At 41.6% G+C, this 23,766-nt stretch overlaps 2 protein-coding genes across 6 annotated transcripts in view; one reads left to right on the top strand and one right to left on the bottom strand.

The window, feature by feature from the left end:
* The window catches only part of gmps (guanine monophosphate synthase), a 12,672-nt gene extending 5,828 nt beyond the window's left edge, over positions 1–6,844 (bottom strand). The window contains exons 1-14 of the mRNA XM_015951827.3: positions 6,641–6,844; positions 4,727–4,899; positions 4,385–4,499; positions 4,167–4,264; positions 3,571–3,674; positions 3,220–3,413; positions 2,812–2,977; positions 2,584–2,735; positions 2,315–2,488; positions 1,951–2,056; positions 1,616–1,731; positions 1,386–1,511; positions 718–833; positions 478–608 (exon numbers count right to left, since the gene is read on the bottom strand). Coding sequence (XP_015807313.1) covers positions 478–608; positions 718–833; positions 1,386–1,511; positions 1,616–1,731; positions 1,951–2,056; positions 2,315–2,488; positions 2,584–2,735; positions 2,812–2,977; positions 3,220–3,413; positions 3,571–3,674; positions 4,167–4,264; positions 4,385–4,499; positions 4,727–4,899; positions 6,641–6,667 — 1,798 coding nt within the window. The 5' untranslated portion in view covers positions 6,668–6,844. The remainder of the gene's footprint in view (positions 1–477; positions 609–717; positions 834–1,385; positions 1,512–1,615; positions 1,732–1,950; positions 2,057–2,314; positions 2,489–2,583; positions 2,736–2,811; positions 2,978–3,219; positions 3,414–3,570; positions 3,675–4,166; positions 4,265–4,384; positions 4,500–4,726; positions 4,900–6,640) is intronic.
* Positions 6,845–6,862: 18 nt separating this feature from the next.
* On the top strand, positions 6,863–23,382 carry slc33a1 (solute carrier family 33 member 1). Of its 5 annotated transcripts, none has more exons than XM_070543470.1 (10): positions 6,865–6,885; positions 11,100–11,346; positions 11,439–11,557; positions 11,866–12,019; positions 12,103–12,298; positions 12,382–12,581; positions 12,658–12,842; positions 12,911–13,028; positions 22,715–22,930; positions 23,008–23,382. In XM_070543470.1, exons 2-10 carry the CDS (start codon positions 11,281–11,283, stop codon positions 23,173–23,175), a joined length of 1,422 nt encoding a protein of 473 aa, XP_070399571.1. In that variant the 5' UTR covers positions 6,865–6,885; positions 11,100–11,280; the 3' UTR covers positions 23,176–23,382. The 5 variants fall into 5 exon arrangements, with proteins under 5 accessions (XP_070399569.1, XP_070399571.1, XP_015807315.3 ...); XM_070543469.1 differs by lacking the exon at positions 6,865–6,885 and adding an exon at positions 10,144–10,184; XM_070543468.1 differs by having other exon boundaries at positions 6,863–6,885; positions 11,100–11,557.
* The last annotated feature ends 384 nt before the right edge of the window (positions 23,383–23,766 follow it).

Raw genomic sequence — 23,766 nt, 5'->3', positions numbered from 1 at the left:
CCTTTTTAGCTACACTAGCCAGTATGTTTTCAATCCTTTATTTGTAAAATTGTTTGTTTTTTTACTTTCTTTGTTTATTTAGCCAGTGTGAGGCCATGTGGGGTGAGCAGAGTAAATCAACTAAAATGCTGCCTGGAATTACCAAATTCAAAAATCTTTAGGGACACAAAATATTTTGCTGAAAATAATCAATTAAACTGAAATGCGCATCACGAAAGTGACGTCATTGAACGAGACACACACACACACACACACACACACACACACAAAAAAAAGAACAGGGAAATGGCTGTAAGTTCAGCAAACTTCAAATCCTTCCTTTAAATCTTAAAATGATTAAGGGCTTAAATATCCCTCTGTATATCAATATATACATCAGACGCAAACCAGAGATGCACATCTCTGATATTTAAACAGCTTAAGAACATTTGTAAGATTTGTAGACATTCCTAAAATATACCTCTGGGGCAGACTCACCAGATTCTCTAAGAATAGAATGAGCTACGAAGTCCGCCTGTCTGAGCGTGCTCAGAACACCTTTGGTCAGGAAAGTTGGTGTAATGTCTGTTGGTGGCTCCTTCATGTGGGACCCAAATATATACACAACTCTGGAAAATAGAATATGTTTCTGTGATCCATCAAACAGTCTGAAATAACCTTTTTAACATTCAGAAGACACATGAAGACTGAAGCTGTCAGGAAGGACATCTCCATTACCGGTTGATGGTGTGGCACATGCGAGGGATGAGTCGGGCCAGAAACATGAGCGACTCCCAGTGTGGAGATTCTTTACTCGTGACGCCACATACGTAGCTGTAGGATCGGCAGTCCCCCTAAAATAGAGACAGAAGTGGTGATTTAATCATAAAGTCTGTTTTTACTTTCAGCTCAGGCTAGGGAAGCTGTGTTTCTCAATCCTGTCTAGCCCACAGTTTGAGGTTTGTGTCCATTTTAGACCTCTGGTGTTAAACACACAGTAAAAGGACACGCCTACTACAAAACACACAGTCATTGTTGATGTCTTTGTAGGGAAAGAATTTAAGGCTGCCCTTTTTAAGAACAGAGTCAGTAAAAACTTTTGGAAAATGTGTTACTTTTAACTCGTTAAACACAACCAAGCAGGCAGAAAGATACCTTGTATGGACGTGTCGGTTAAAACTACAGACATAGATACCGAATTATAATTAGAGGCCGACCGATGTGGTATGTTTTTTTAGGGTTGATGCCGATTTTTAAAGAATTTTGTTGCCGATGGCCGATATAGAAAACATTGAATATACCGGCCCCATATATCTCCCCACACCATCAATGAGGAAAATTCATGCTTTTAAATATGGCTGCCGACAGTTAACAGAGAAGATTTTGATATTCGGGAGCAGCTTTACCTGGACACCAACAGTTTTGATGGGCAGCAAGAAGGCATTGAGTGAATGAAGGCTTGTGATCTGCATGAGCTTCTCCTCTTCCTCATCTGATATGCACAACTTGACTCTCTGGAGCAAGGCATGAGGCTGACGAGGGAAGAGATGCAGAAACATCTGATTAACAGCTCATCTAAAGAAACAATAGAGGAAAGCTGCCGCACCGCTGGCATAACAGACTCCAACTCACTGACCTTTTTGACACTTGCAGAAAAGTCTGTGACAATTTTGAGGATGTTGTTTGTTTCAGCAAAATCTTTACAGACGTAAGGCTCCTCAGCACAAATCACTCTGATGGACAAACCAGGACCTACAGGACAAAAGAAGGATCGGTCAGTTTTTACAGAAACAGGTGACTCTTTAAAAAGTCCTGTTAATGATCAAATTTACCATAAAAATTACTGTGTGTGTGTGTGTGTGTGTGTGTGTGTGTGTGTGTGTGTGTGTGTGTGTGTGTGTGTGTGTGTGTGTGTGTGTGTGTGTGTGTGTGTGTGTGTGTGTGTGTGTGTGTGTGTGTGTGTGTACTTGCCAGGGAAAGGATGTCGAGAGACGATCTCCTCTGGCAGGCCCAGCTCTCTCCCCAGCGCTCTCACCTCATCTTTATGGAAATCTTTCAGGGGTTCGATTACTTTTCCCTTGAGAGTAACACCAGAGTGACTTTAGTGTCATTACCCTGCTGGAGGGTCTAATTGCACTCTAAAGTCTTTAAATTAATTATAGTAATTGTCTCTGAAACGTACAATCCTGTAAAAACTTAACAGCTGGTGCCAAAACCGCAGTTTGTAGGCGGTAAACAAGGAAGGGTTTGAACGACAGTTTTTGTACGTTAATGCGACACATCTGCTTTTAAAAGTGAGACGTGCAGCAGAACAGCATTTGTGTGAGCCCGTTACCTCATCTCTGAGTTTACGGATGAGCTCGGTGTCATTGTGGTGTGTTTTGATGACCTCTGCCTTGCCGCTTGCAATGTGAGAGGCACTCTCAATTAGATCAGGCCTCAAGGTACCCTGAGCCAGGAAAACCTCTTCTGGGTTCAGATTCATTTCTCCGAGTACTTCGTTTGCCACCTGTGAAAAGATACAAATCACCAACTCGAGATGAAAATAGAGCCGAGTAAAAAAACCAAGCATCAATAAAAATAAAGAAACAAACAGAAACCAACTTTAACAAACGTGTCTCCGATAATTTTGCGTTTCTCCTCAGGGTTGGTGGTCATGTTCAGGGTCTTGCTGATGCGTTTCCGCGGCGTCCTGTCCTCCTCAGAGATGGGAAGAGTTGTTGTCCCGTTATAAAACGTGTGCGCTGCATTCACAACTGGAGAAGAAAAAAACACTTTGTAAAGCAAAGATTGATGAGGAAGTTCATCAGTAAAATGGGCTCTGGTCCCCACCTTTGAGTTTAATGCCGAGTTTGGTGAGGGCTTCCTCCACGCTCTGACTCTCTCTCTTCCTCATGAAGCCGTTGTCAATGTGGACGGCGATCACCTGGTCCTGATTCAGAGCTTTGTTGAGAAGGGCCGTGCAGACTGTTGAATCCACGCCACCACTCAGCAGCACCTGCAGATACAATCACACATACGCTGACCAAGACTGAATCTAAACCAGCTGTGCAAATCATCTGCATCGACTTAACCTAATTCCTAATCGTCAAAACAATAATTATAATATTAAATAAAGCTGGCCACAATAAGCATGAACTTAAACAGACTCTCTCCTGCGTGTCTCTTTTCACCGCTACAGCTGAAAAAGGATCTGGATACTGATGAATTATTTGTTAACATTAAAACAGATCCACTCACCAGAACTTTAGACTTGCCCACTTTTTCTCTGATCTCACTGATGCAGACCTGCTCCCGGTTCTGAACCGTGAAGTTACTTGTGCATCCCGCTATTTCAAACAGGAAGTTGCGCAGCATCTCCATCCCTCGCTCCGTTAAGTCAACCTCTGGATGAAACTGGGTGCCATACAGCTTCTTTTGCTCATTAGCGATCCCTAGAGGGTGAAACAGAGAACTTCAACAAAGCGAATCCCGTGTGAACACCACACGTGCTAAAACAGTACTGGCTTTATAATGGTGTGGAGGTAAAACAGACCATCCAGTTTTAGACCACATTAACCAGTCACAAAGCTCATCTTTTCAACTCCTCACCAGCAACGATGTTTGCTGACTGGGCCACGACTTTAAAGCCATCAGCCACTTTATCCACACTGTCTCCGTGGGTCAGCAGCACCAGCTCCTCCTTCTGAAGGCCTCTGATAAGAAACACAGACAGACAGCCGACTGAGGAAGATAGGTGGTGTTTGTTAAATAGCTCCAGAGATGGTTCATGTTTGCAGCAGACAGTGAATTTCACAACCTTACATTTCTATAATAACATGGACAGTGTGTGAGAGCTGGAATGTTTATTATTAGGTCTGCAGCTCATGCACTAGTCCTTATCTACTGAAGACACCAAACAGAATGAGAGAACACAAACAGAAGCCCTTTCTTTGGGGTTGCTCATTTAAGTTGGACTGCAGGGGGATTAAATAGACTTTAAATTATTATTATTATCCCACGGGTGGATTTTCTTCTTGATTTATAGCTACAAAACAAGGTTTCCTCCTGCCTGAGCTACTCTAACTTTGAAGCTATGTTAAAAAACCCGGAAAGCATGTTAAAGCTTGTTTAAATAAAATACAAGAGGATGACGTCACCAGACCCCACCTGAAATACACAGAAGAGTGTGGAGAAAAACACAATACCTGAAAAGGGAGCAGGTGTTGTCCAACGCAACGCTGAAAACTCCATCCTCCCTCACACTCTTTTTGTGTACTGTTCCCCCAAAAACCTTATTCATCATCTGTAACAAAAACACAGACTCATAGAGTAAAAAGGTGATGAAGCGAGTAGAATAAACCACGTTTATGCTAAAGTGGAGAAGAATTATAACTAATTGTTCCTCCTTACTAAATATACACACCTGCATTCCATAGCAAATCCCAAGGACCGGTTTTCCTATGGTGAAGATAGCTGGGTCGAACCAGGGAGCATCTTCTGCATACACAGAAGCTGGACCTCCTGAAATAATGATTGCTCTAAGAAGCAGAAAAAGAATCAATCAGTGCATTGTGGCATTATACAAGCAGCAAGAAGGTTGCAAGTTTCAATCCCAGCTGCAGCCTTTCCACATAGAGTTGGCAGGTTCTCTCCATGCATGTGTGTTTTTCCCCCAGACTAAACACATGCGCGTTAGGTTTATCCATGTCTGCATAAACAATTAAGCAACAGCATTTTTATTTTTTAGCACACATTTGACTCTCACCTGTAACCCTGTTCTCTGATGGCGAAGGCTGGGGTCTCTAGAGGGAGAATCTCAGAGCGTACACACAGCTCCCGCACTCGTCTGTCAATCACCTTCCCATACTGTGCTCCTGCATCCAGGATCGCCACAGCACCCTCACAAGATCCATTCTGCTCTGAGCTGCTGATTTCCAGCTACACACACAAAAACATTTGATTAGTTTTCACCTAGTTCACTAAGAAAATATAATCTTTATTTCTTAAATACATGCTTAAAACTAAAACAGATACTTTGTACACAAAAGCTACAACAATCTAAGTGTTTTTTTTCCTTTTTTTTTTACTTTATGGTGCTGTTTCCAATTTAGAAAATGTGACTTAATAAGGCAGAGCATGCTTACAAACATGTGAGCAGCAACTAAAGACAGGCAGGCGCTTTTGTGCAACGTGCTGCAATCATTCAACAGAAATCACATGAAACCCCAACTCACTTGTTGGTTATTAGCATGAAGAAATCACTAAATGGGTCTTATGAACAAGAGGCACAGGGGCCAAAGAAAGCAAAGGGTCAATGGTCTCAGTCAAGAGATTTATTAAGAAATGCAGCTCACATGACATTAAAAGTGTACATGCTGACCAAAAAATAGATACAACCCACAACTCAATGATTCACAATTCCACAAAAAAAACTCTCCGATTAGTTCTTATAATAAGAATCAACAAAGACGTGGTTGATTTTTTTCTCTTGTGACTAAATATGTGACACAAGACAACCACAAACCAAAAATGACCCACAAAGAATTTTCTGAGTTGTTGATCACAAAACATGATAAGTCATATAATGCTGACAATTTTTTAAAGTTTACCAGATCATGTGGTAGAATAGATCAGACCAAGTGAGCTGAAAAAGGCACCCCTAAGGTAAAATGCATCAGACACTCAAAAGTGACATACTGAGATGTATTTTCACAATTATTAAAAACACTATTAACCATAGTTATAAATAAAGCTTTGATTGATTGATTGATTGATTGATTGTTGTTTTAACACAAGGGAGGGTAGGCTACAAGGGAATGCACCTCCTACTAGGAAAATAGGCAGCTAGGATTTGAAGGCTTTTACCATTTCCTGTTCAGTGGGGTCCATAACGAGCAGCTTAGCTTGCAATTAAAAACCCAAACAATATTATAAATTACTCGATTTCAAATATTTACTTAAATAAACAGAAATTTGTTTAAATTACATTAGTTCTTAAAATAAGAGTAAATACAATAGCCTTGAATTGAGTTTTCTATAACTGGGGATATTTCACACGAAGTGTTTTTTTGGCACAACACCGGTAAACCCCCAAGTTGGCTACTAGCTTAGTGACGACATTAGCAAACTGACAGTTAACGTTAATTTTAGCCTAAAGAGTGTGACAGTGGCCTTATAAAGTACACTAGTTTGTCGCAAGCTGTTTTAATCGCCATGAAACATATTTATCCTAAGATTAAACTAAGCTTTATCTTAACGATCATCTCATTAGGTAGTAACTAGCGTTAGCAGCTAACTAGCTGGCTAGGATAACGGTGCTAAGCTAAAAACCCATGCGGTGTCTAAAACTGAAAGAGTGTTGGGGGACCCACAGTATGAAGAATGCCACCACCTGGAGTGGGAACAAAACAAATGAAACATTTCACGTTTCCCACATATTCCAGCAATAGTACCGACAGCTGACTGGAAGGCATAAGCAACTAGTTAATGTAGCACTGCAACAGGCATGCAGCGTATTCACTCCATGGTGCTGTGGGTAGTATTACATGCTCCCTAACTTTCCCCCGAGGTTCACAGAGGCCGTACTTTAAACTGCGGTCAGTAACAACACGGCTCAGGACACCGAGTCAATCGGGCCGCCCGGTACCGGAGCTGCGACGATCCTTTCCCCTCCACTGACCTTGCTTTCTCCGTTGCACAGAGCCATGGAGAACTGCCCGTGTTTAATGGAAAAGCTGTCCCCCTTTCGCCTCGCTGTCCCAGGTCTCAAACAGAGAGGACTGGCTCCTGGATCAGCACACCGACTACTGTTGGAACAGCAGACTGTGTTGTGAGACCGCAGACGCCGCTGTGTCTCTGAGTTGAACCGTGGAAGCAGACTGTCTCAGTGTTCCAGGGGTGGAGCGCAAATACAAACCTACAGAGGTGAAAAGCGGTCCTTGGATGGGTGGGCTTCCTTCTTCATGTAGTTAGTTGGGGGTTTAATCGTTCATTATTTCTATTCAAATAACGGCTGCTGTTGAGAAACGTTGCTGATATTATCAACCAAGGACAAAAATAAAATATCACAAATGTACAAAAAAACTTTTCCAATCCAACATACCGGTAAGTAGCTTATTAAATAATTAAAATAAATAATTAAGTTAACACAAAGTAGGCAGAAAAAGAAATTAATGTTGGAAATGTAAATTTGTAAACAAAAATTAAAGATGCCACTTAATTTGGTAGTTCCAAGAGTTTAAAAAGAAGATGCTGTGTTGCGACGTCTTTAAAACGTCATCCAGCTTCTCTTTAATTCTGAACTTGTTTTATTTTATTCCCAACTTGAAATAAAACAACTAAACATCCTTAAAGGACTGGTTCCAGTCCCATTAAAATATGAGACTGCTTCAAAATATAAAATCCAATATTGCTGAAATTACAAGAGATAAAACAATACATTATTCAATTTATTAGAAATATTACTTTACCATACCATACCATACCATTTTATTTATAAAGCGCATTCAACATGGCATTACAACCAGACAAGGCGCTGTACATTAAAAGATTACAGTTAATTAACACGTTCAGAATGACATTTAAAGCATAGTTTATAAGAAAAAATGAAAACAAGAAAATACTCGAACTAACAGTCGTAAAACACTAAAAACACAAAGGAATGTGAAACAACAGATAAAAACATATGAAAGAACCACAGTAATACAGATGTTAATTATTGTGCATTCTATTGTAGAAAGAATGCAGATGTCGAAAGTGGTCCATGATTATGTATTATATGCAAGGTTGAAGTAGTGAGTTTTCATGCGAGATTTAAAAATGCTAATTGTTGGTGCTTGCCTCACTAGTAGTGGTAATGCATTCCACAGCTTGGGAGCACAGACAGAGAAAGCCCTTTCTCCACGGCTTTTCAGACGTGCGTTTGGAAGAGCTAGGAGGAGCTTATCCTCAGACCTGAGAGCACGAGGCGGATTGTAGTAATGGACGAGTTGACACAGATATGGAGGAGCTTGACTGTTCAGGGATTTATAAGTGAGCAGCATGATTTTGAAATTGATCCTGAGATGAACGGGCAACCAGTGGAGAGATTTTAGAATTGGTGTAATGTGCTGTCTTCTGTCAACTCCAGTCAGGAACCTAGCTGCTGAATTCTGGACTAGCTGAAGTCTAGATTGAGCTGCTTTACTGATGCCGTATAAGCAGGAGTTGGAGTAATCCAGCCGTGAAGTGATGAAAGTGTGGACTACTGATTTGAGAAGACGGACACTCAGGATGTGCTTAAGTTTAGAGATACGCCTGAGGTGGTAAAAACATGATTTAACTGTGTTATTGACCTGAGCATCCATCTTCAGAGCCTGGTCTATTTTAACTCCAAGGTTGGAAATTACAGTGGAGACATTAGGTGAGAGATAGTTGAGGTCAGGTTGATGAGTAGCCGGGATGCTGTGAGGATTAAAAACGATTACTTCTGTTTTGGAGTCATTCAGATGGAGGAAGTTATCAGCAAGCCAAAGCTTAACATTATCGATACAATCAGACAGAACTTGCATTGATTGAGTTGGCTTGAATGAAAAGTAGATCTGACAGTCATCAGCGTAAAGCTGATTCCCTTTCTTATTTCTGCTTTTCGTGCTGAGGCTCTACCGACTTTAATCTGCATGAATCTGATCAAGAATACAGGGATACACATGGGATAATTTTGATTTTGACAAACATGAAGTACTTTGTACTATCTTACATAATACTGGAACAAGTACAAGGTGATAAGTATGCATAATTGTGGAATTTTATACTAATTATTAAGAGTTTTACATTATATTGACATCAATATCGGTATAGGTCGATGTTAGTATTTTTTTTACATGTTGGTATCGGTCCAATAAGTAAAACAACCGATATTAACAACCAATATTTTTTCCATCTTATTTCCGTTTGTGCATCTTTTTCAGATGGCGAGGGGAGTGATGATGTGTAATTGTTTTGTCATGTGACAGTGATGGTAATCAATTCAGAAGCCAAAATGTGTGTGTGTGTGTGTGTGTGTGTGTGTGTGTGTGTGTGTGTGTGTGTGTGTGTGTGTGTGTGTGTGTGTGTACTCGTCAAATCAGTGATTTGTTGGAATTCAGGCAAAAAATATTTATATAAATGAAAGCTTAAGGCAGTTTTTTTTTAGTTTTGGTGGAATAATAAATCCATTCCTCTTGGCCTTTAGTGTTAGTTTCTCTGAGACTGACACATATAATCTCTAACGTAGCATGAACTTCACAGAGATCCTTTTATCACACTCTGTTACACACTCCCATGTGCTGTCACATGCATGCTGTTGGGATAAGTAGCTTCATGTGAGCTCACAGCAACCACACAGCAAAGCACACTGTCATTCATTACCTCTAAATTAAATGGATGCATTATGACCCAAACCAAAAGATCACACAGATATTTAAAAAAAGTGAATTATTCTTCTCTGTAGTTTCCATTAAACCTTAAGAGTCAGCTATATATAAAGTGTCTTTGCATTAAACATTTTCAAACTAGACATTTTTTGTAGAAGAGGAAGACATGCTAACTACTCAGGAAATAATTATTAAATGGTATACAGGACAATCATATTAGGCTTGTGTTTATAAAACTAATTGACAAACATTTTCTGTATTTCTATTAATTTAGTTTATGCATTTTCACATATAAAAACTCTAATTTGATTATGTTCATTAAATTTTACAGCATTTCACAAGAATGTAAACAGTTTCAACTTACTGGTGAAAAAAATATCAGTTTTTACATTTTTATAAATGGTGCCATACACGTGTGGTTTATTGGCCTTTATGGAAACAATAAATAAAATATCAATATTTAACTAAATAATATTTTAGTCTTGCAGAATTGACCATTACACTTTTCTCTGTCAAAGGTTCTGATGACTTGTTTTGAGTGGATCTGTGAACGTTCACTTTTACATCCAAAAGAAAAAAAATATTAACAGTGTTAACTGGTAGTTGCTCCGTAAATATTTATTTATTTATTTATTTATTTATTTATTTATTTATTTATTTATTTATTTATTATTTGTTTGTTTATTGAAGTGAAACTTTCTCAAAGCGGAACGGTGTGCAGTGGTATTGACACGTCAGCTTGCGACACCGGACTCATTTCCGTGCTGCACACTAGGAAATTCCTGGTAGTCCTGGCTGTAGATGTTCATGTCGCCTGTTTTTATATGAACGGTATTCCCTTTCTTATTTCTGCTTTTCGTGCTGAGGCTCTACCGACTTTAATCTGCATGAATCTGGTGAAACATCCGTTAGTTAGCGGAGTGTTTCAGCTGTGTGTGTCCTACTCTTAGGTTTGACATGCCGTTATCAGGTATACATGCATTCACCTGCCTAGAGTTAACGTTTTAGACCAGCCCTCCTTAGAAAACAGCTTCTAACTCTTCCGCTTTTTTACATACTTATTTTTGACTGTACGTGTTTTATGTTCATACAGTATCTCCTGCTAACAGTTAGTTACATTTTACCTGCTCAAATAACTTTACATCGAGACTGAATATCAACAGCTCACTGCAAGAGTTTTTTTCTGTATTTTAACTTTAAATGATAAGTAATTAGATGTTTTCTTTATTATAAGTCGTTTTGTTTGTTTTCTGCTAGAACAATACAGCTTTCAGTTTTAAAAGATAACATCCAGACATGCTTGACATTAGGGGTAGACGATATATCGGGCCGATATTTACCGTTTTTTATACATCGGCATCGTCGATATTTGTCCCTAGTAAAAGCACACCCTTGGGCACCCCGTTGCAATATCAGAATTTCATTTAAATGTGTTTTTACATTCACTAATAACATTTGCATAATAGATACTCTAGATGAACTTTATTTAGGTTTCTGACAAAGTTAAGATGTCACAATTGATTAAAGTCAGAGTTCAAAAACGGATTTATCTTCAGAAATTTAGTCAATCAACTGATGTTATCAGTGATATTTTAGTATGAAATGAGGTAGAAAATGTCTAGATATTGACCATAAAAATCTTGCAGAACTTATCGGCTGTTGGCCGATAAGTTCTGCATATCGGCATTGGCAATTAAAAAAACAATATTGGTCGACCTCTACTTGACATGTCTGATACGTCTCCAGGTTTGTTGAGGGCTCAGTGGATTTGATGCCCTCAGCTCTATCATGGAGTTCCCAGATTTGACCACACGAACAAATGGGCGGCAGCGGAAGCCGGCAGGCGCCACCTTCCCACCTGGACACATGAGGGACACGGACAAGGGGGACACCAGCTCTTCTGAGCCAGAGATGGGAAACGAAGCAGATGGCCTCATCAGGAGTTGGGACTCTGAGGACAGGAGCCATCTCAGACTCCGTCCCGGGATCCGAGGTGAACTGGGGAATGTGTCGCTCCTTTTGTTCCTCTATGTGCTGCAGGGGATTCCTCTTGGACTGGCTGGCAGCATCCCTTTGATTTTACAGGGCAAGAACGTCAGCTACAAAGACCAGGCATTCTTCAGCTTCGTCTTTTGGCCTTTTAGTCTGAAGCTTTTCTGGGCACCGCTGGTTGATGCTCTATACTTCAGCAGGTTTGGTAGGAGGTGAGAAGTAAACCTAGATCTCGTGTTATTCATCCTGCTGTTTGTGTCATATGGATGGTTTTAACATCCTAACCAAATACTTAAAAAAGTGCGAGGAACTTCAAAGTGTTTCTCCTCCTGAGAACATGAGGTTTAACTAATGCTTATTGTGGGCTTATAGTCTTTGTTTTCCACAAATTCACACATGGCTATTTGGATCTGTTGGTTGTGCTATGAAGGCATGTTTTAATCTAGTAAACAGTATACAACTGATGTTTTGATGGCTTTTCTTCTAGATTTAATTACGTCCCTCTCTGCCATTTCTGCAGGAAGTCATGGCTGGTTCCAACTCAGTACCTCCTGGGCCTCTTCATGCTTTACCTCTCCCTAACGGTGGACTCACTGCTGCAGAGCGACAGAGGACCGGACGTGTTAACTCTCACTGCCGTCTTCTTCATGCTTGCCTTCCTGGCAGCCACACAGGTAATTAGTAATAAACACAAACAATCAAGCACATATTTGTGAAGACACTCGTGTCCCCTTAATCCTCCTCCTGCATGTGTAAGGATATAGCTGTGGATGGCTGGGCTCTGACCATGTTATCCAGGGAAAATGTGGGCTATGCCTCTACGTGCAACTCTGTAGGCCAGACAGCGGGCTACTTCCTGGGGAACGTGCTCTTCTTGGCTCTGGAATCAGCAGAATTTTGCAACAAATACCTCAGAACTGAGCCCAAATACACAGGCCTCGTCACCCTGCCAGGTATTCATCCCCAAATACCTTTTTTGACTCCTTACTTGTGTCACTGCTATGTTTTATTTAGGTTTTTATGTCTTCTGCTGCAGACTTCTTATTTTTCTGGGGAGTGGTGTTCCTAGTTTCCACCACTCTGGTGGCCATCTTTAAAAGGGAAAATGGGCCCACCAGCGGGAGGAGGAATGCCCCAGAAGAGACGAAGGGTGTCATGGAAACCTACAAGTTGTTGTTCACTATTGTCAAGATGCCGACAGTCTTCACCTTCTGTGTCCTGCTGCTCACCGCTAAAGTACGCACTCACTCCTCTGCCACTGGCTGACAAATATTCGTCCTGAAGGTTTCATTTGTGTCATTTCATGTTTTAGATCGGTTTCTCCGCAGCAGATGCAGTTACAGGTCTGAAGCTGGTGGAGGCTGGGGTTCCCAAAGCACAACTGGCACTGCTGGCCGTGCCCATGGTTCCTCTGCAGATCCTTCTACCTGTGGTCATCAGCAAATACACAGCAGGTCCTCGACCTCTGGACGTCTTCTACAGAGCATTCCCATTTAGGTTGGAGCTCAAAGACAGATTTACTCACACCGATTTCATACTCAGCGATTCATAGTCTTGTTCTGTAGGTTGGTAATAGGCCTGGAGTATGCTCTGCTGGTGTGGTGGACCCCCAGTGTGAAACAGGATGGAGGATTCCCAGTGTACTACTACTCCATAGTGCTCCTCAGTTATGCATTACATCAGGTTTGTTCTTTCTCTGCTGTTTTCTTGCCTGTTTATCTCCTTGTTTCTGATTCTAGTTCAGACCAGACCATCGGTTTTCCATGAGAAGCGTTGATTATAACACACAAGCTGGATTCTAGACTACCATAAAAGAATGGAGATCATTTAAAAAAAATTTAAAGAGCACGTCACCTCCAAATCAATTTTTTTTCTGATAAACAATATAAATGCGTGTCTAATCGTGCTGCAGACACGTGTAGTCAGTAGTTTTGCACTTTAGTGCATTTTAGTTAAAATCCAAATTTTCTGCCTAAAACTGTCAGTGTTGTGCTGTTGTCAGGGAAAAACTCTGCACTGCAGTTTAATTTAAATCTGCCATCGCTATTGGCTGAGAGGTACCCTAGAATGTTAGCTGGTACAGTACAGGTGCTGGCCAGTAAATTAGAATATCATCAAAAGGTTGAAAATATTTCAGTAATTCCATTCAAAACGTGAAACTTGTACATTATATTCATGCAATGCACACAGACCAATGTATTTCCAATGTTCATTACATTTAAATTTGATATTCATAAGTGACAACTAATGAAAACTCCAAAGTTGGTATCTCAAAAAATTAGAATATTCTGAAAAGGCTGAATATAGAAGACACCTGCTGCCACTCTAATCAGCTGATTTACTCAAAACACCTGCAAAGGCCTTTAAAAGGTCCCTCAGTCATGTTTTGAAGGCACCACAATCATGGGGAAGACTTCTGACTTAACAGCTGTCCAAAAGACAATCATTGACACCTTGCACAAGGAGGGCAAGACACAAAAGGTGATTGCTAAAGAAGCTGGCTGTTCGCAGAGCTCTGTGTCCAAGCACATTAACAGACAGGCGAAGGGACGGAAAAAATGTGGTAGAAAAAAGTGTACAAGCTCTAGGGATAACCGCACCCTGCAGAGAATTGTGACGACAAACCCATTCAAAAATGTGGGGGAGATCCACAAAGAGTGGACTGCAGCTGGAGTCAGCGCTTCAAGAACCACCACGAGGAGACTCATGAAAGACATGGGATTCAGGTGTCGCATTCCGTGTGTCAAGCCACTCTTGAACAAGAAACAGCGCAAGAAGCGTCTCGCCTGGGCCAAGGACAAAAAGGACTGGACTGATGCTGAGTGGTCCAAAGTTATGTTTTCTGATGAAAGCAAGTTCTGCATTTCCTTTGGAAATCAAGGACCCAGAGTCTGGAGGAAGAGCGGAGAAGCACAGAATCCACGTTGCATGAGGTCCAGTGTAAAGTTTCCACCGTCAGTGATGGTGTGGGGTGCCATGTCATCTGCCGGTGTTGGCCCACTCTGTTTCCTGAGGTCCAGGGTCAATGCAGCCGTCTACCAGGAAGTTTTAGAGCACTTCATGCTTCCTGCTGCTGACCAACTTTATGGGGATGCAGACTTCACCTTTCAACAGGACTTGGCACCTGCACACAGTGCCAAAACCACCAGCACCTGGTTCAAGGACCATGGTATCCCTGTCCTTGATTGGCCAGCAAACTCGCCTGACCTTAACTCCATAGAAAATCTATGGGGTATTGTGAAGCGGAGGATGCAATACGCTAGACCCAACAATGCAGAGGAGCTGAAGACGACTATCAGAGCAACCTGGGCTCTCATAACACCTGAGCAGTGCCACAGACTGATCGAGTCCATGCCACGCCGCATTACTGCAGTTATTGAGGCAAAAGGAGCCCCGACTAAGTATTGAGTGCTATACATGCACATTCTTTTCATGTTCATTCTTTTCAGTTGGCCAACATTAGAGAAACAAACATTTTTTCATTGGCCTTTAGAATATTCTAATTTTCTGAGATACCAGATTTGATGTTTTCATTGGTTGTCACCTATAAATATCAAAATTAAACGTAATAAACATCGGGAATACATTGGTCTGTGTGCATTGCATGAATATAATGTACAAGTTTCACATTTTGAATGGAATTACTGAAATATTTTCAACCTTTTGATGATATTCTAATTTACTGGCCAGCACCTGTATGATGTCACAATGTCGTGTGTGTGTGTGTGTGTGTGTGTATTTGTTAGCGGCTCCGCCCTCTCGGTCTTCTAGGCAACAGCATTTGTTGCATTTTTCAAACAGGAAGTGGAGTAATACTGTGGTAGTGGGTCACTTGCTTGCAGAGCAAGTCACCCCCTGCCAGATCCTTACTCAACTCTGTTCATTGAGCTCCAGTGGCTACCGCTAGCAGCACGCATCAAATTCAAATTGCTAACACTAGCATACAAAGTCCGAGATGGTACGGCTCCCATCTACCTGAATCCTCTTGCAAAGGCTTACGTCTCGGCCCGGCCGCTCCGGTCATCACAGGATCGTCGGCTAGCAGTGCCTACACCATGCTCAGGACAATCCAGACTCTTCTCATGCATCGTTCCACAAATGTGGAATGACCTACCAAGCACTACCAGAACAGAAGAAGAAGAAGAAGAAGAAAATATAATTTCTATAGCGCCTCTCAAGATAAAAATCACGAGGCGCTTCACAAAAACAAAAAATAAAAAAAATGTAAAAATATAAAAAAGCATTTAGAAAATGTTTAAAAATATATTTAAAATGAGCAAAAATAAGCAATTGCGATTAAAAGAAAAAATGTTAAGAAAGAGAAAGTGAATAGGAAAGAGGGAAATCAGTGGATCCTGAGGAAGGTGGAATAGGTGGGGAGAGCAGAATAAAGAGAGAGTGGTGAAGAAGATCATACAAAAGCCAGCTTGAACAAGTGAGTCTTCAGCTGCTTTTTAAAGGAGACCACTGAGTCCACTGATCTCAGGCTCAGGGGGAGAGAATTCCAGAGTCTGGGGGCCACAGCAGCAAATGATCTGTCACCTTTGGTCTTTAGCCTGGTGCTGCACAACCAGTAGGCTTTGATCACTGGACCTCAGGGACCTGCTGGGGTTGTAGGGACTAAGAAGATCACCAATGTAAGATGGTGCTTGTCCATGTAAGGCCCTATAGACCAGAACCAGGATCTTGAAATGAACCCTGAAGTTGACTGGCAGCTAGTGAAGCTGGAGGAGAAGCGGGGTGATGTGGGTGTATTTGGAGGACTTGGTCAGAAGCCGAGCACAGGCATTCTGAACCACCTGTAGACGGTTCAGGGAGGTTCTGCTCAGACACGTGAAAAGAGAGTTACAGTAGTCTAAGTGTGAGGAGATGAAGGTGTGGAGAACTGTCTCAAGTTCAGAGCGGGACAGAACGGGACTCAGCTTAGCAATGTTCCTGAGATGGAAGAAGGAAGAGCAAACAAGAGAACTGACATGAGAATCCAGGGTGAGAGCTGGGTCAAAGGTCACACCGAGATTCCTGACGGAGGATTTGGTGTGGGAAGCAAGCTGACCAAGAGAGTCTCTGACTTTGGGAACCAGCTTGTCTGGGGCACAGATGAGGATCTCAGTCTTATCTTCATTCAGCTGTAGAAAGCTCCCAGCCATCCAGGTTTTGATAGAGTCTAAGCAGGTGTGTAGCAGCTGCAGCTTAGACATCTCATGGTGCTTAAAGGAGATGTACAGTTGGATGTCATCTGCATAACAGGAGCTTCCTTTTCAATTTTCAAGAAACTCCTGAAGACCCTGCCCTTCAGAGAGCATCTTCTTAACTAGCACCCTGCCTGCACCCGTCCCCCTCTCTTCTGTCCACTCCTTGTTCCCTCCTCTCCATGACTGATGTCAAGTTGTTGTTGTTATTGTTGTTGTTAGCCTTAAGGGCAATATGCCGATTATCACTTGTAAGTCGCTTTGGACAAAAGCGTCTGCTAAATACATAAACATAAATAATATAATATACGTTGGTAGAAACTGGATCTTTTTTGTGCTCCTTCTGGGTGTGTAAGTTAAGGGCATTCCTTAAGGGTGACGTCACATATGCGATGTACCGATGTCTGATTTGTAGTCTTGCTAACAGCAAACTTTTACAAGCTGATAAATCTCAAAGTACGTGACTGGTGTGGTCAAAACACACATCATTACTTTTCATTTAAATGTACGTACAACATATGTGCGATTCAGGGCGTATGGCAAAGCGGATTAGAAAATAGCACTTTTAGCCTTGTTGACTTGCCTCCATTTTTTCGTTTTTCCGGGATCCCATGAGCCGACCGGAAAGGGGGGAGACTTAGGTTCGCTATTGTCCCTTAGCCTTTTATAACAAGAGTCTGACATTTCAGCCTCATAATTTAGTTGTTTTATTTCACATTTTTAGCAGCAGACCACGGTCTCGTTTCACTTGTCAAATGGAATATTTGATTAATTGGAAGATTCAAATACAAAAATATCCAATAGCTGCAGTCCTATTTTATACATTTAACAGAACAGAAAAACAAACAAACAAGAAGACACAAAAACACAACCTGCACCAAACCAAGGTACGTCTGAGAATTTGTGAACTTGTTTTTTTTTAATTTGTGAACGTAAACCAAACTCACACGTATTTAGACAGATGAATAATAAAGTGAACTCATTCTGTGTGAACGGGTTTATGAACGGTGTTCTTTCAGAGTTTGAGAGCTCCAGATCTCCACGGAGCCAAAGCCTTAGCTAAAACATCCTGTTGACCGTAGTTTATAAAAACTAGAACTCGAAAATGCAACTACCATACAAAGCGATCAGCGTGGTGTCTACTTTTCTACGTCTATGCAGTGGCGGTTTTACCATTAGGCATAAGTTGGCGGCCGCCTGGGGCCTTCTTGTGTTGGGGGGGCGCCCTATCCCTGACCGCCGGCACCCCTCTAATGCCACAATATTCTTATTACCAACCTGTCGCAGCCGACAGGATTGGACATGTGCAATTCTCATTGCCATAATTCCTGAACCGTTCAAGATATCTGTAAAATTCCAAAAGTGCTGAAAAGATTAAAAATGGGGCTTTTTGTGCATATACAATACATTACGGTAGCCACCGGGATTCCCTGTCTGGAGCGCAACGATTCACAACACAGATTCAGAGACGTGCTGAGTTTGTCATCCAAAATGCTCCGTTTTATAACTTTTGAATGGCTGATCAGATTCAAAAAATTCCAACGGTTCCTAAAAGTACATAAAAGCAGCTTTCCAACGATCTATAGCATGAAGCAATCAGAGTTATGGAAATCCTGCTGCACAGCCTGATTGAAACGGAGCGCAGCGCTGCGGTGAAAGCAGATAACAGAACGGGGAAGCTAATTAGCATAAAAAGCCGGCATGAAATTATGGAAATGCCTCAAAGAAAATCAACACGATCTGTTAGGTGTCCCAGAAGGCTTTTATCTGAAGACAGTGACCACAAAGAAGGACAGATCTCCGGTGAACAAGGATATGAACGTTTGTGTAGTCTTTATTTTTTTATTTGAACAACCCTCAACTATTTGCTAATTGTAGGATTCAGCTTCATTCCAGCATTATTTATCTTTTTACAATAAATAATTATTTTTGCTAAAACAAAAGTTTTTGGTATAGCAGTGCACGGTGTGCCAGAGAAGCACCCCATGGCGGTGTGAGGTGTGCAGGACTCTGCCTGCAGCTGGAGAGAAACTGCTTCAAGGTCTACCACATCAAATAAAACCATCTGAAAGTTTACAAAAATAAATGGCCTTAAAACTGCTAAAAAAGATACCAAGGTTCAAACGTTTTAAAGAATAGATGCATTACAGTTCAAAGGTTAAATTGTTCATTCCAAATTGTTTGCCCAGTAATTTTGAAGTTCCTGATCAGTAATAAATGTAAAAAATTCAAATCCGTTTTTTGCTTTTTTCACTTTTAAGCTGATTTTTAAAGGCTTTAATGGAAATAAATTCTAAATACAAACCATACACTGAAAGCTGAGGTTGTTCTGAAAAAAGGAGAAGAGTTACACACACTTTGCACTTTTATTACAATTTTACAGCCATAAGATTTAAAAAAATACCAGGCGGCCCTGTTATAATTATGGTCATAAGAGGATTATTAAGACGGCGACGCACAAACAGGAAGTGATTGGTAGTCATTCCACTCCAATCCAGTTGGTGGTGGTAATGCACCAAATTGTTGTTTGTCAAGTGCCATAAGACCACAAATAATAAGAGAAAGCAGAAAAAAAGAAGAGAGGCAGGGGCGTTCGTAACAAACTCAAAACGATAGTCAAAACATTAAGCATGAAATGGAGTTATCCTAGTGGCTCCAATAAGAGAACGAAGCAGCATGCTTCATAAAAGCTTTTATTTTCATCTCTGAAAGTGACGTCGTTTCTTGATGTAAACATCAAAAGGAAGCAGAAAGGACAGACAATGGAAAATGTTTAAAGGGAGGAAAACATGGACCAAACTGGAAAATAGAAGAAAAAAACAAAGGCTAAAGCACAGGAGCACTGACAGGAAAAAGAAAGCAGAGCAAATATTGAAAGTGCTCAAAGGGAGGGAAATACAGGAAAAAAGAGGAGGACTAATAAAAAGCGAATATAACTCATGTCAGAAGAGGGGAGAGTTTTGCAAATCCAGTTAAAGATAAGATTGTCGAAAATTTAGTGTAAGGGGCCCCATGTCTGTGTTCGCCTTGGGCCCCCAAATTGCCAAATCCGCCACTGTGTCTATGCCGTTGAGGACGGACCTCTGTAATGATCAAATCTGCACTAATTTGAATAAAAGAACATTTAAATTGCATTAGCAAAAATTTCTGAAGTTATTTCGGAATCAACTTTATTGTCAAGTACGTGAGTGAGACTCTTGTTACCAGGAATTGGTTTTGGTGGTGGTTATTGTGATTTAATTATATGCACCACTGGTGTTTGTTAGTGTGTTTATGTAATTGTAAGAACTACTTTTGATTTTTAGAGATTATAACAATTTTGTTATGCTGGTGCTACAACCGTTTGTTCTGTGCTACAAAACCTACGACCTTCGTAGCACTAGTGCCGTGAACTAAAAATGTTAACGTGCAGCCCTGGAAATATTAATCTAATCCTAATAGCAGTTAATAATGAGCTACATGATGGGTAAATATTAATATGGGATGATAAAAGCACCAGTAACCATCACAGGGATAGATATTATAGAGCTCACCTGCAAAAGGTCTTCGACAGGTGAAAAGCAAGAATGAAGAACATTCTTATTATGTAGGCTGTAATCTCTGGGACAGTTTTCTGGAGCACAGTCGAGTTTCCAGACATGCAGAAACATCTGAAAAGTCATTAAATCCTTGTGGTTTATATAAAAACACCTTGTTGGTTAATTTAAAGGGAGACTTTGTAGTTTTGGCTTGCTTTTAGCATCCCCTAGTGTCCAGTTACTAAAACAAAACTTATCTCCTCACAGTGTGTTCATCTTTTTAACACCTTAATCTAACTGCTGAAATGTCTCCCCAGCTTTCATTACTTTCTACATAAGTGAGTCATCACTAAATCCAACAAATCAGCTGTGTTCTTGATCTAAAACAGGGATTCCCAAAGTGTGGTGCACGCACCCCTGGGGGTGCGTGAGCTGCCGCTAGGGGGTGCACGAGGTGAAAAGTGTAATGGCTGCGGAGCTCAGAGAAGTCTGTCAAAAGTCACCATTAGCGTAGCCAGAAACTTATCTGTGGGTGGGCCTAAGAAAATGTAAGTGGGCCCTATAAACGTAATTGAAAACAAGTATATTTTGCTTGTGTGTGTGTGTGTGTGTGTGTGTGTGTGTGTGTGTGTGTGTGTGTGTGTGTGTGTGTGTGTGTGTGTGTGTGTGTGTGTCCTCCGCACATGCCCTAGCTCAGGGGTCAGCAACCCGCGGCTCTGGAGCCGCATGCGGCTCTTCCATCCATCTGATGCGGCTCTCTGTGCTTGTAAAATAATGAATGGATATTTAAATAAAATGCTTTATATTTTACTGCATAAATTTTACATCTGTAAGCTAATTCTAAATGTAAAGATTGTCTGCGTAAACCTGAACAGGTCCAACCCGGTCTACTGTGTGACCGGGTTGACGCGTCACGCTTGTGCGTAATCATTTAGGCGCTTTATGAGCTGAAGACGATGTGAGATTCTGGGACTCTCCTCAGACGCCACATTGGAGACAGAAACAAGCACAATTCAGCCAAAGTTTAATCATCAGGGAACATTTTCTAAGTGACAAGTCTCTCTGAGAGACCGGGTTTGGAAAACTCTCGCTTCAGTGGAAGGAATCTTCCTGCATGCGCTCTGGTTCTGCAACGTGCTCCAAGCCCCTCTCCACATCTTCAGCTCTCTGTGCACTGTACGTACGCGCTGACAGTGAGCTGCGCTGAGCGGTGTCCAGCTCAGATGTTCAGATGGAAATCATTTCTTGAGTGATTTAGCTACATCTGCGATGTGCATAACGAATAAAGTGTCAGTTCGTCTGCATGCGTCGGGGTAATTCTTTCTATTCTTTCTCCGTCAAAATAAACGGTCAAATACGGGAACTATCCGGTCAACACAAGCCCTGCTTTTAACTGTTCTGTTTTCTTGTGAAAATTGTTACAAATTAAACTTGATTAACACCAGAGCCAGGCGCACTGCGCCGTTATCTCCGTCACTGTAAATTAGGGAAAAACAAATTTGATCGGATCCTTTTCTGACCTTCCCCACCTACAAAGTTTAATTACAACAATCAAACGTGACAGAGCCTGGATTTGTATTCTGAACAGTCTAAACATGTTTTAAAAAGAAACGTATGACAAAAGTGGCACCTGCTCAGTAAAACCACCAACAGGGTGAAAAATATCTAAATATTGTAGGCAGAGACGGGCTACAACTTCTGGATCCACTTTATATAAATCGTTTTATTGATTATCTTCTTATGAAAGATAACTTTGACGTACACGAGCGACCGGTACTGGCTGCTGTCACCTGTTGTGAGCAGCGCTCTGCTGTCTGAGGGTAAGCCCCGCCCACAATGCCGCGGCTGCTGCGGTGTTTTCTTTACTGTGGGAAACGGGTAATAATGGCTCTTTGATGGAAACAGGTTGCCGACCCCTGGTTTAGCGTGACGTCTGATATATATATATATAGCTATGCCCTGATGTGGGGCTGGGGGGTGTGTCAACATGGTCGGGACATAGAAGGGGGTGCGCGGCTAAATAAGTTTGGGAACCACTGATCTAAAACATGCAGCAAATGTGTCTCAACAAGGACTGGACCTGCACTCTGAAATTGCAAGTGTGATATTCTGGTCACATGGGGTTATGAGTCATTTTAGCACATACTGGCCCAAGAAAATAATTTAAATATTAAAAATCTCTATAGTTTGGCATTAAATGACACAAGTGTTTGTTGTGGGCTCGTTTTGGGAATATAATAGCTTTATAATGATTTAGTTTGCAAGCTTTACTAATGTCTTATCTTTGTGCAACAAGAACCCATAAGTATCCTTTTACGTTGTACATAAAAATGTGATTTTACTGTTTTTTTGTGTGCAAAAAAGTAGATTTTTATTACTATTTAATTTTAATTAGGTACAACAAAAACGGTTAAAGATGCAGGAAACATAAATCCATCAATGTAGCTTTTTGGTTTATCTGAAAAGTCTCTGTTAGTCCAGCTCATTCGTCCCCACTGTGGGACACATTTAGACAACAGCTACCTGGTGTCTAGTTAGGTACATCTTTGGAATGAGGAGGCAGCGTCCACCTGAACGTGAGCTTTAAGGACTGAATCCAAAGTGAAACAGAGATGTGGTAAACTTAGTTCTCAGAGTGTATGCTCCTGTGTTTTGCCTTCAGGTGGCGCTGTACAGCATGTATGTGGCCTGCATGGCCTTCCATGCCAGAGTGAGTGACCCCTTGATCGGTGGGACCTACATGACGCTGCTGAACACGGTCACTAACCTGGGAGGGAACTGGCCCTCCACTGTGGCTCTGTGGATGGTTGACCCCCTGACCTCTAAGGAATGTCAGGGGGCCGCCAGCCAGAGCTGTGGCTCCCCAGCAGAGGCCGGGGTAAGTGGGATTACAGCATGGGTTGTGTGTGCTCTCGTTTCGCTAAAGTTCAACCCTTTTCTCCCTTCCGTCCCCAGCTGTGCGTAAAGGAAGGAGGCGTTTGTGTCACGACCCTGGACGGCTACTACGTGGAGTCTGTGGTTTGCGTCGTGATCGGCCTGATGTGGTGGGTGTGGCTAGGGAAGAAAATGAGGCAGCTGCAGGAGCAGAGCCCAGCGGCGTGGAGATGTAGAGTGAACCAGTGACGTCACTCCGCCCTTACACCAGACACTGGATAGTGTGCTGCACCTTCACCTGCTTCCCAGCAGCGAAACGCTGGCATCGCTGCAACTCCTCCTGTCTCTCTGATCTGGGTCCTGCTGCTACACCCTCACACACCTCAGTCTGAAGGACACACACATGAAGAACCTCGGTCTTCTTCTCGGGAATTAAAAAGAAATCCCTGTATTCATTATTCGGACAGTGTGAGGCTGGTTTAGCTAAACATAACGGATGTCCACTGTAAATGTTGACTTTTATCTTTTGAAACGTTTTGCTGCCTGAATTTTTTAATCGAACCAAGGCTGGTTCAGGTAACGTTTCCTTTTTCTGTCCCACTTTCCTTCAAAATGTACTTTAGTACATAATGAGTACTTCTACACACACACAAGACGCCCTAATTCCAGAAACCTAAATTTAGATGTTAGGATGGGTTTTTTCTATGGGACCATAGATGAGTCTGCTCCAGGACTCATGTCCTAAAGTCTTTATTTACGCTTTTTCTTCTCAGAACTATGTTTCTCTGTTTTCCACTTACGCCACATGATTGTTGTTAGTAAATGTGTTAAACGTTCACT

Source organism: Nothobranchius furzeri, chromosome 13 (assembly GCF_043380555.1).
Source record: "Nothobranchius furzeri strain GRZ-AD chromosome 13, NfurGRZ-RIMD1, whole genome shotgun sequence".
NCBI lineage: Eukaryota > Metazoa > Chordata > Actinopteri > Cyprinodontiformes > Nothobranchiidae > Nothobranchius > Nothobranchius furzeri.
This window is presented reverse-complemented; position numbering and strand designations above follow the sequence as displayed.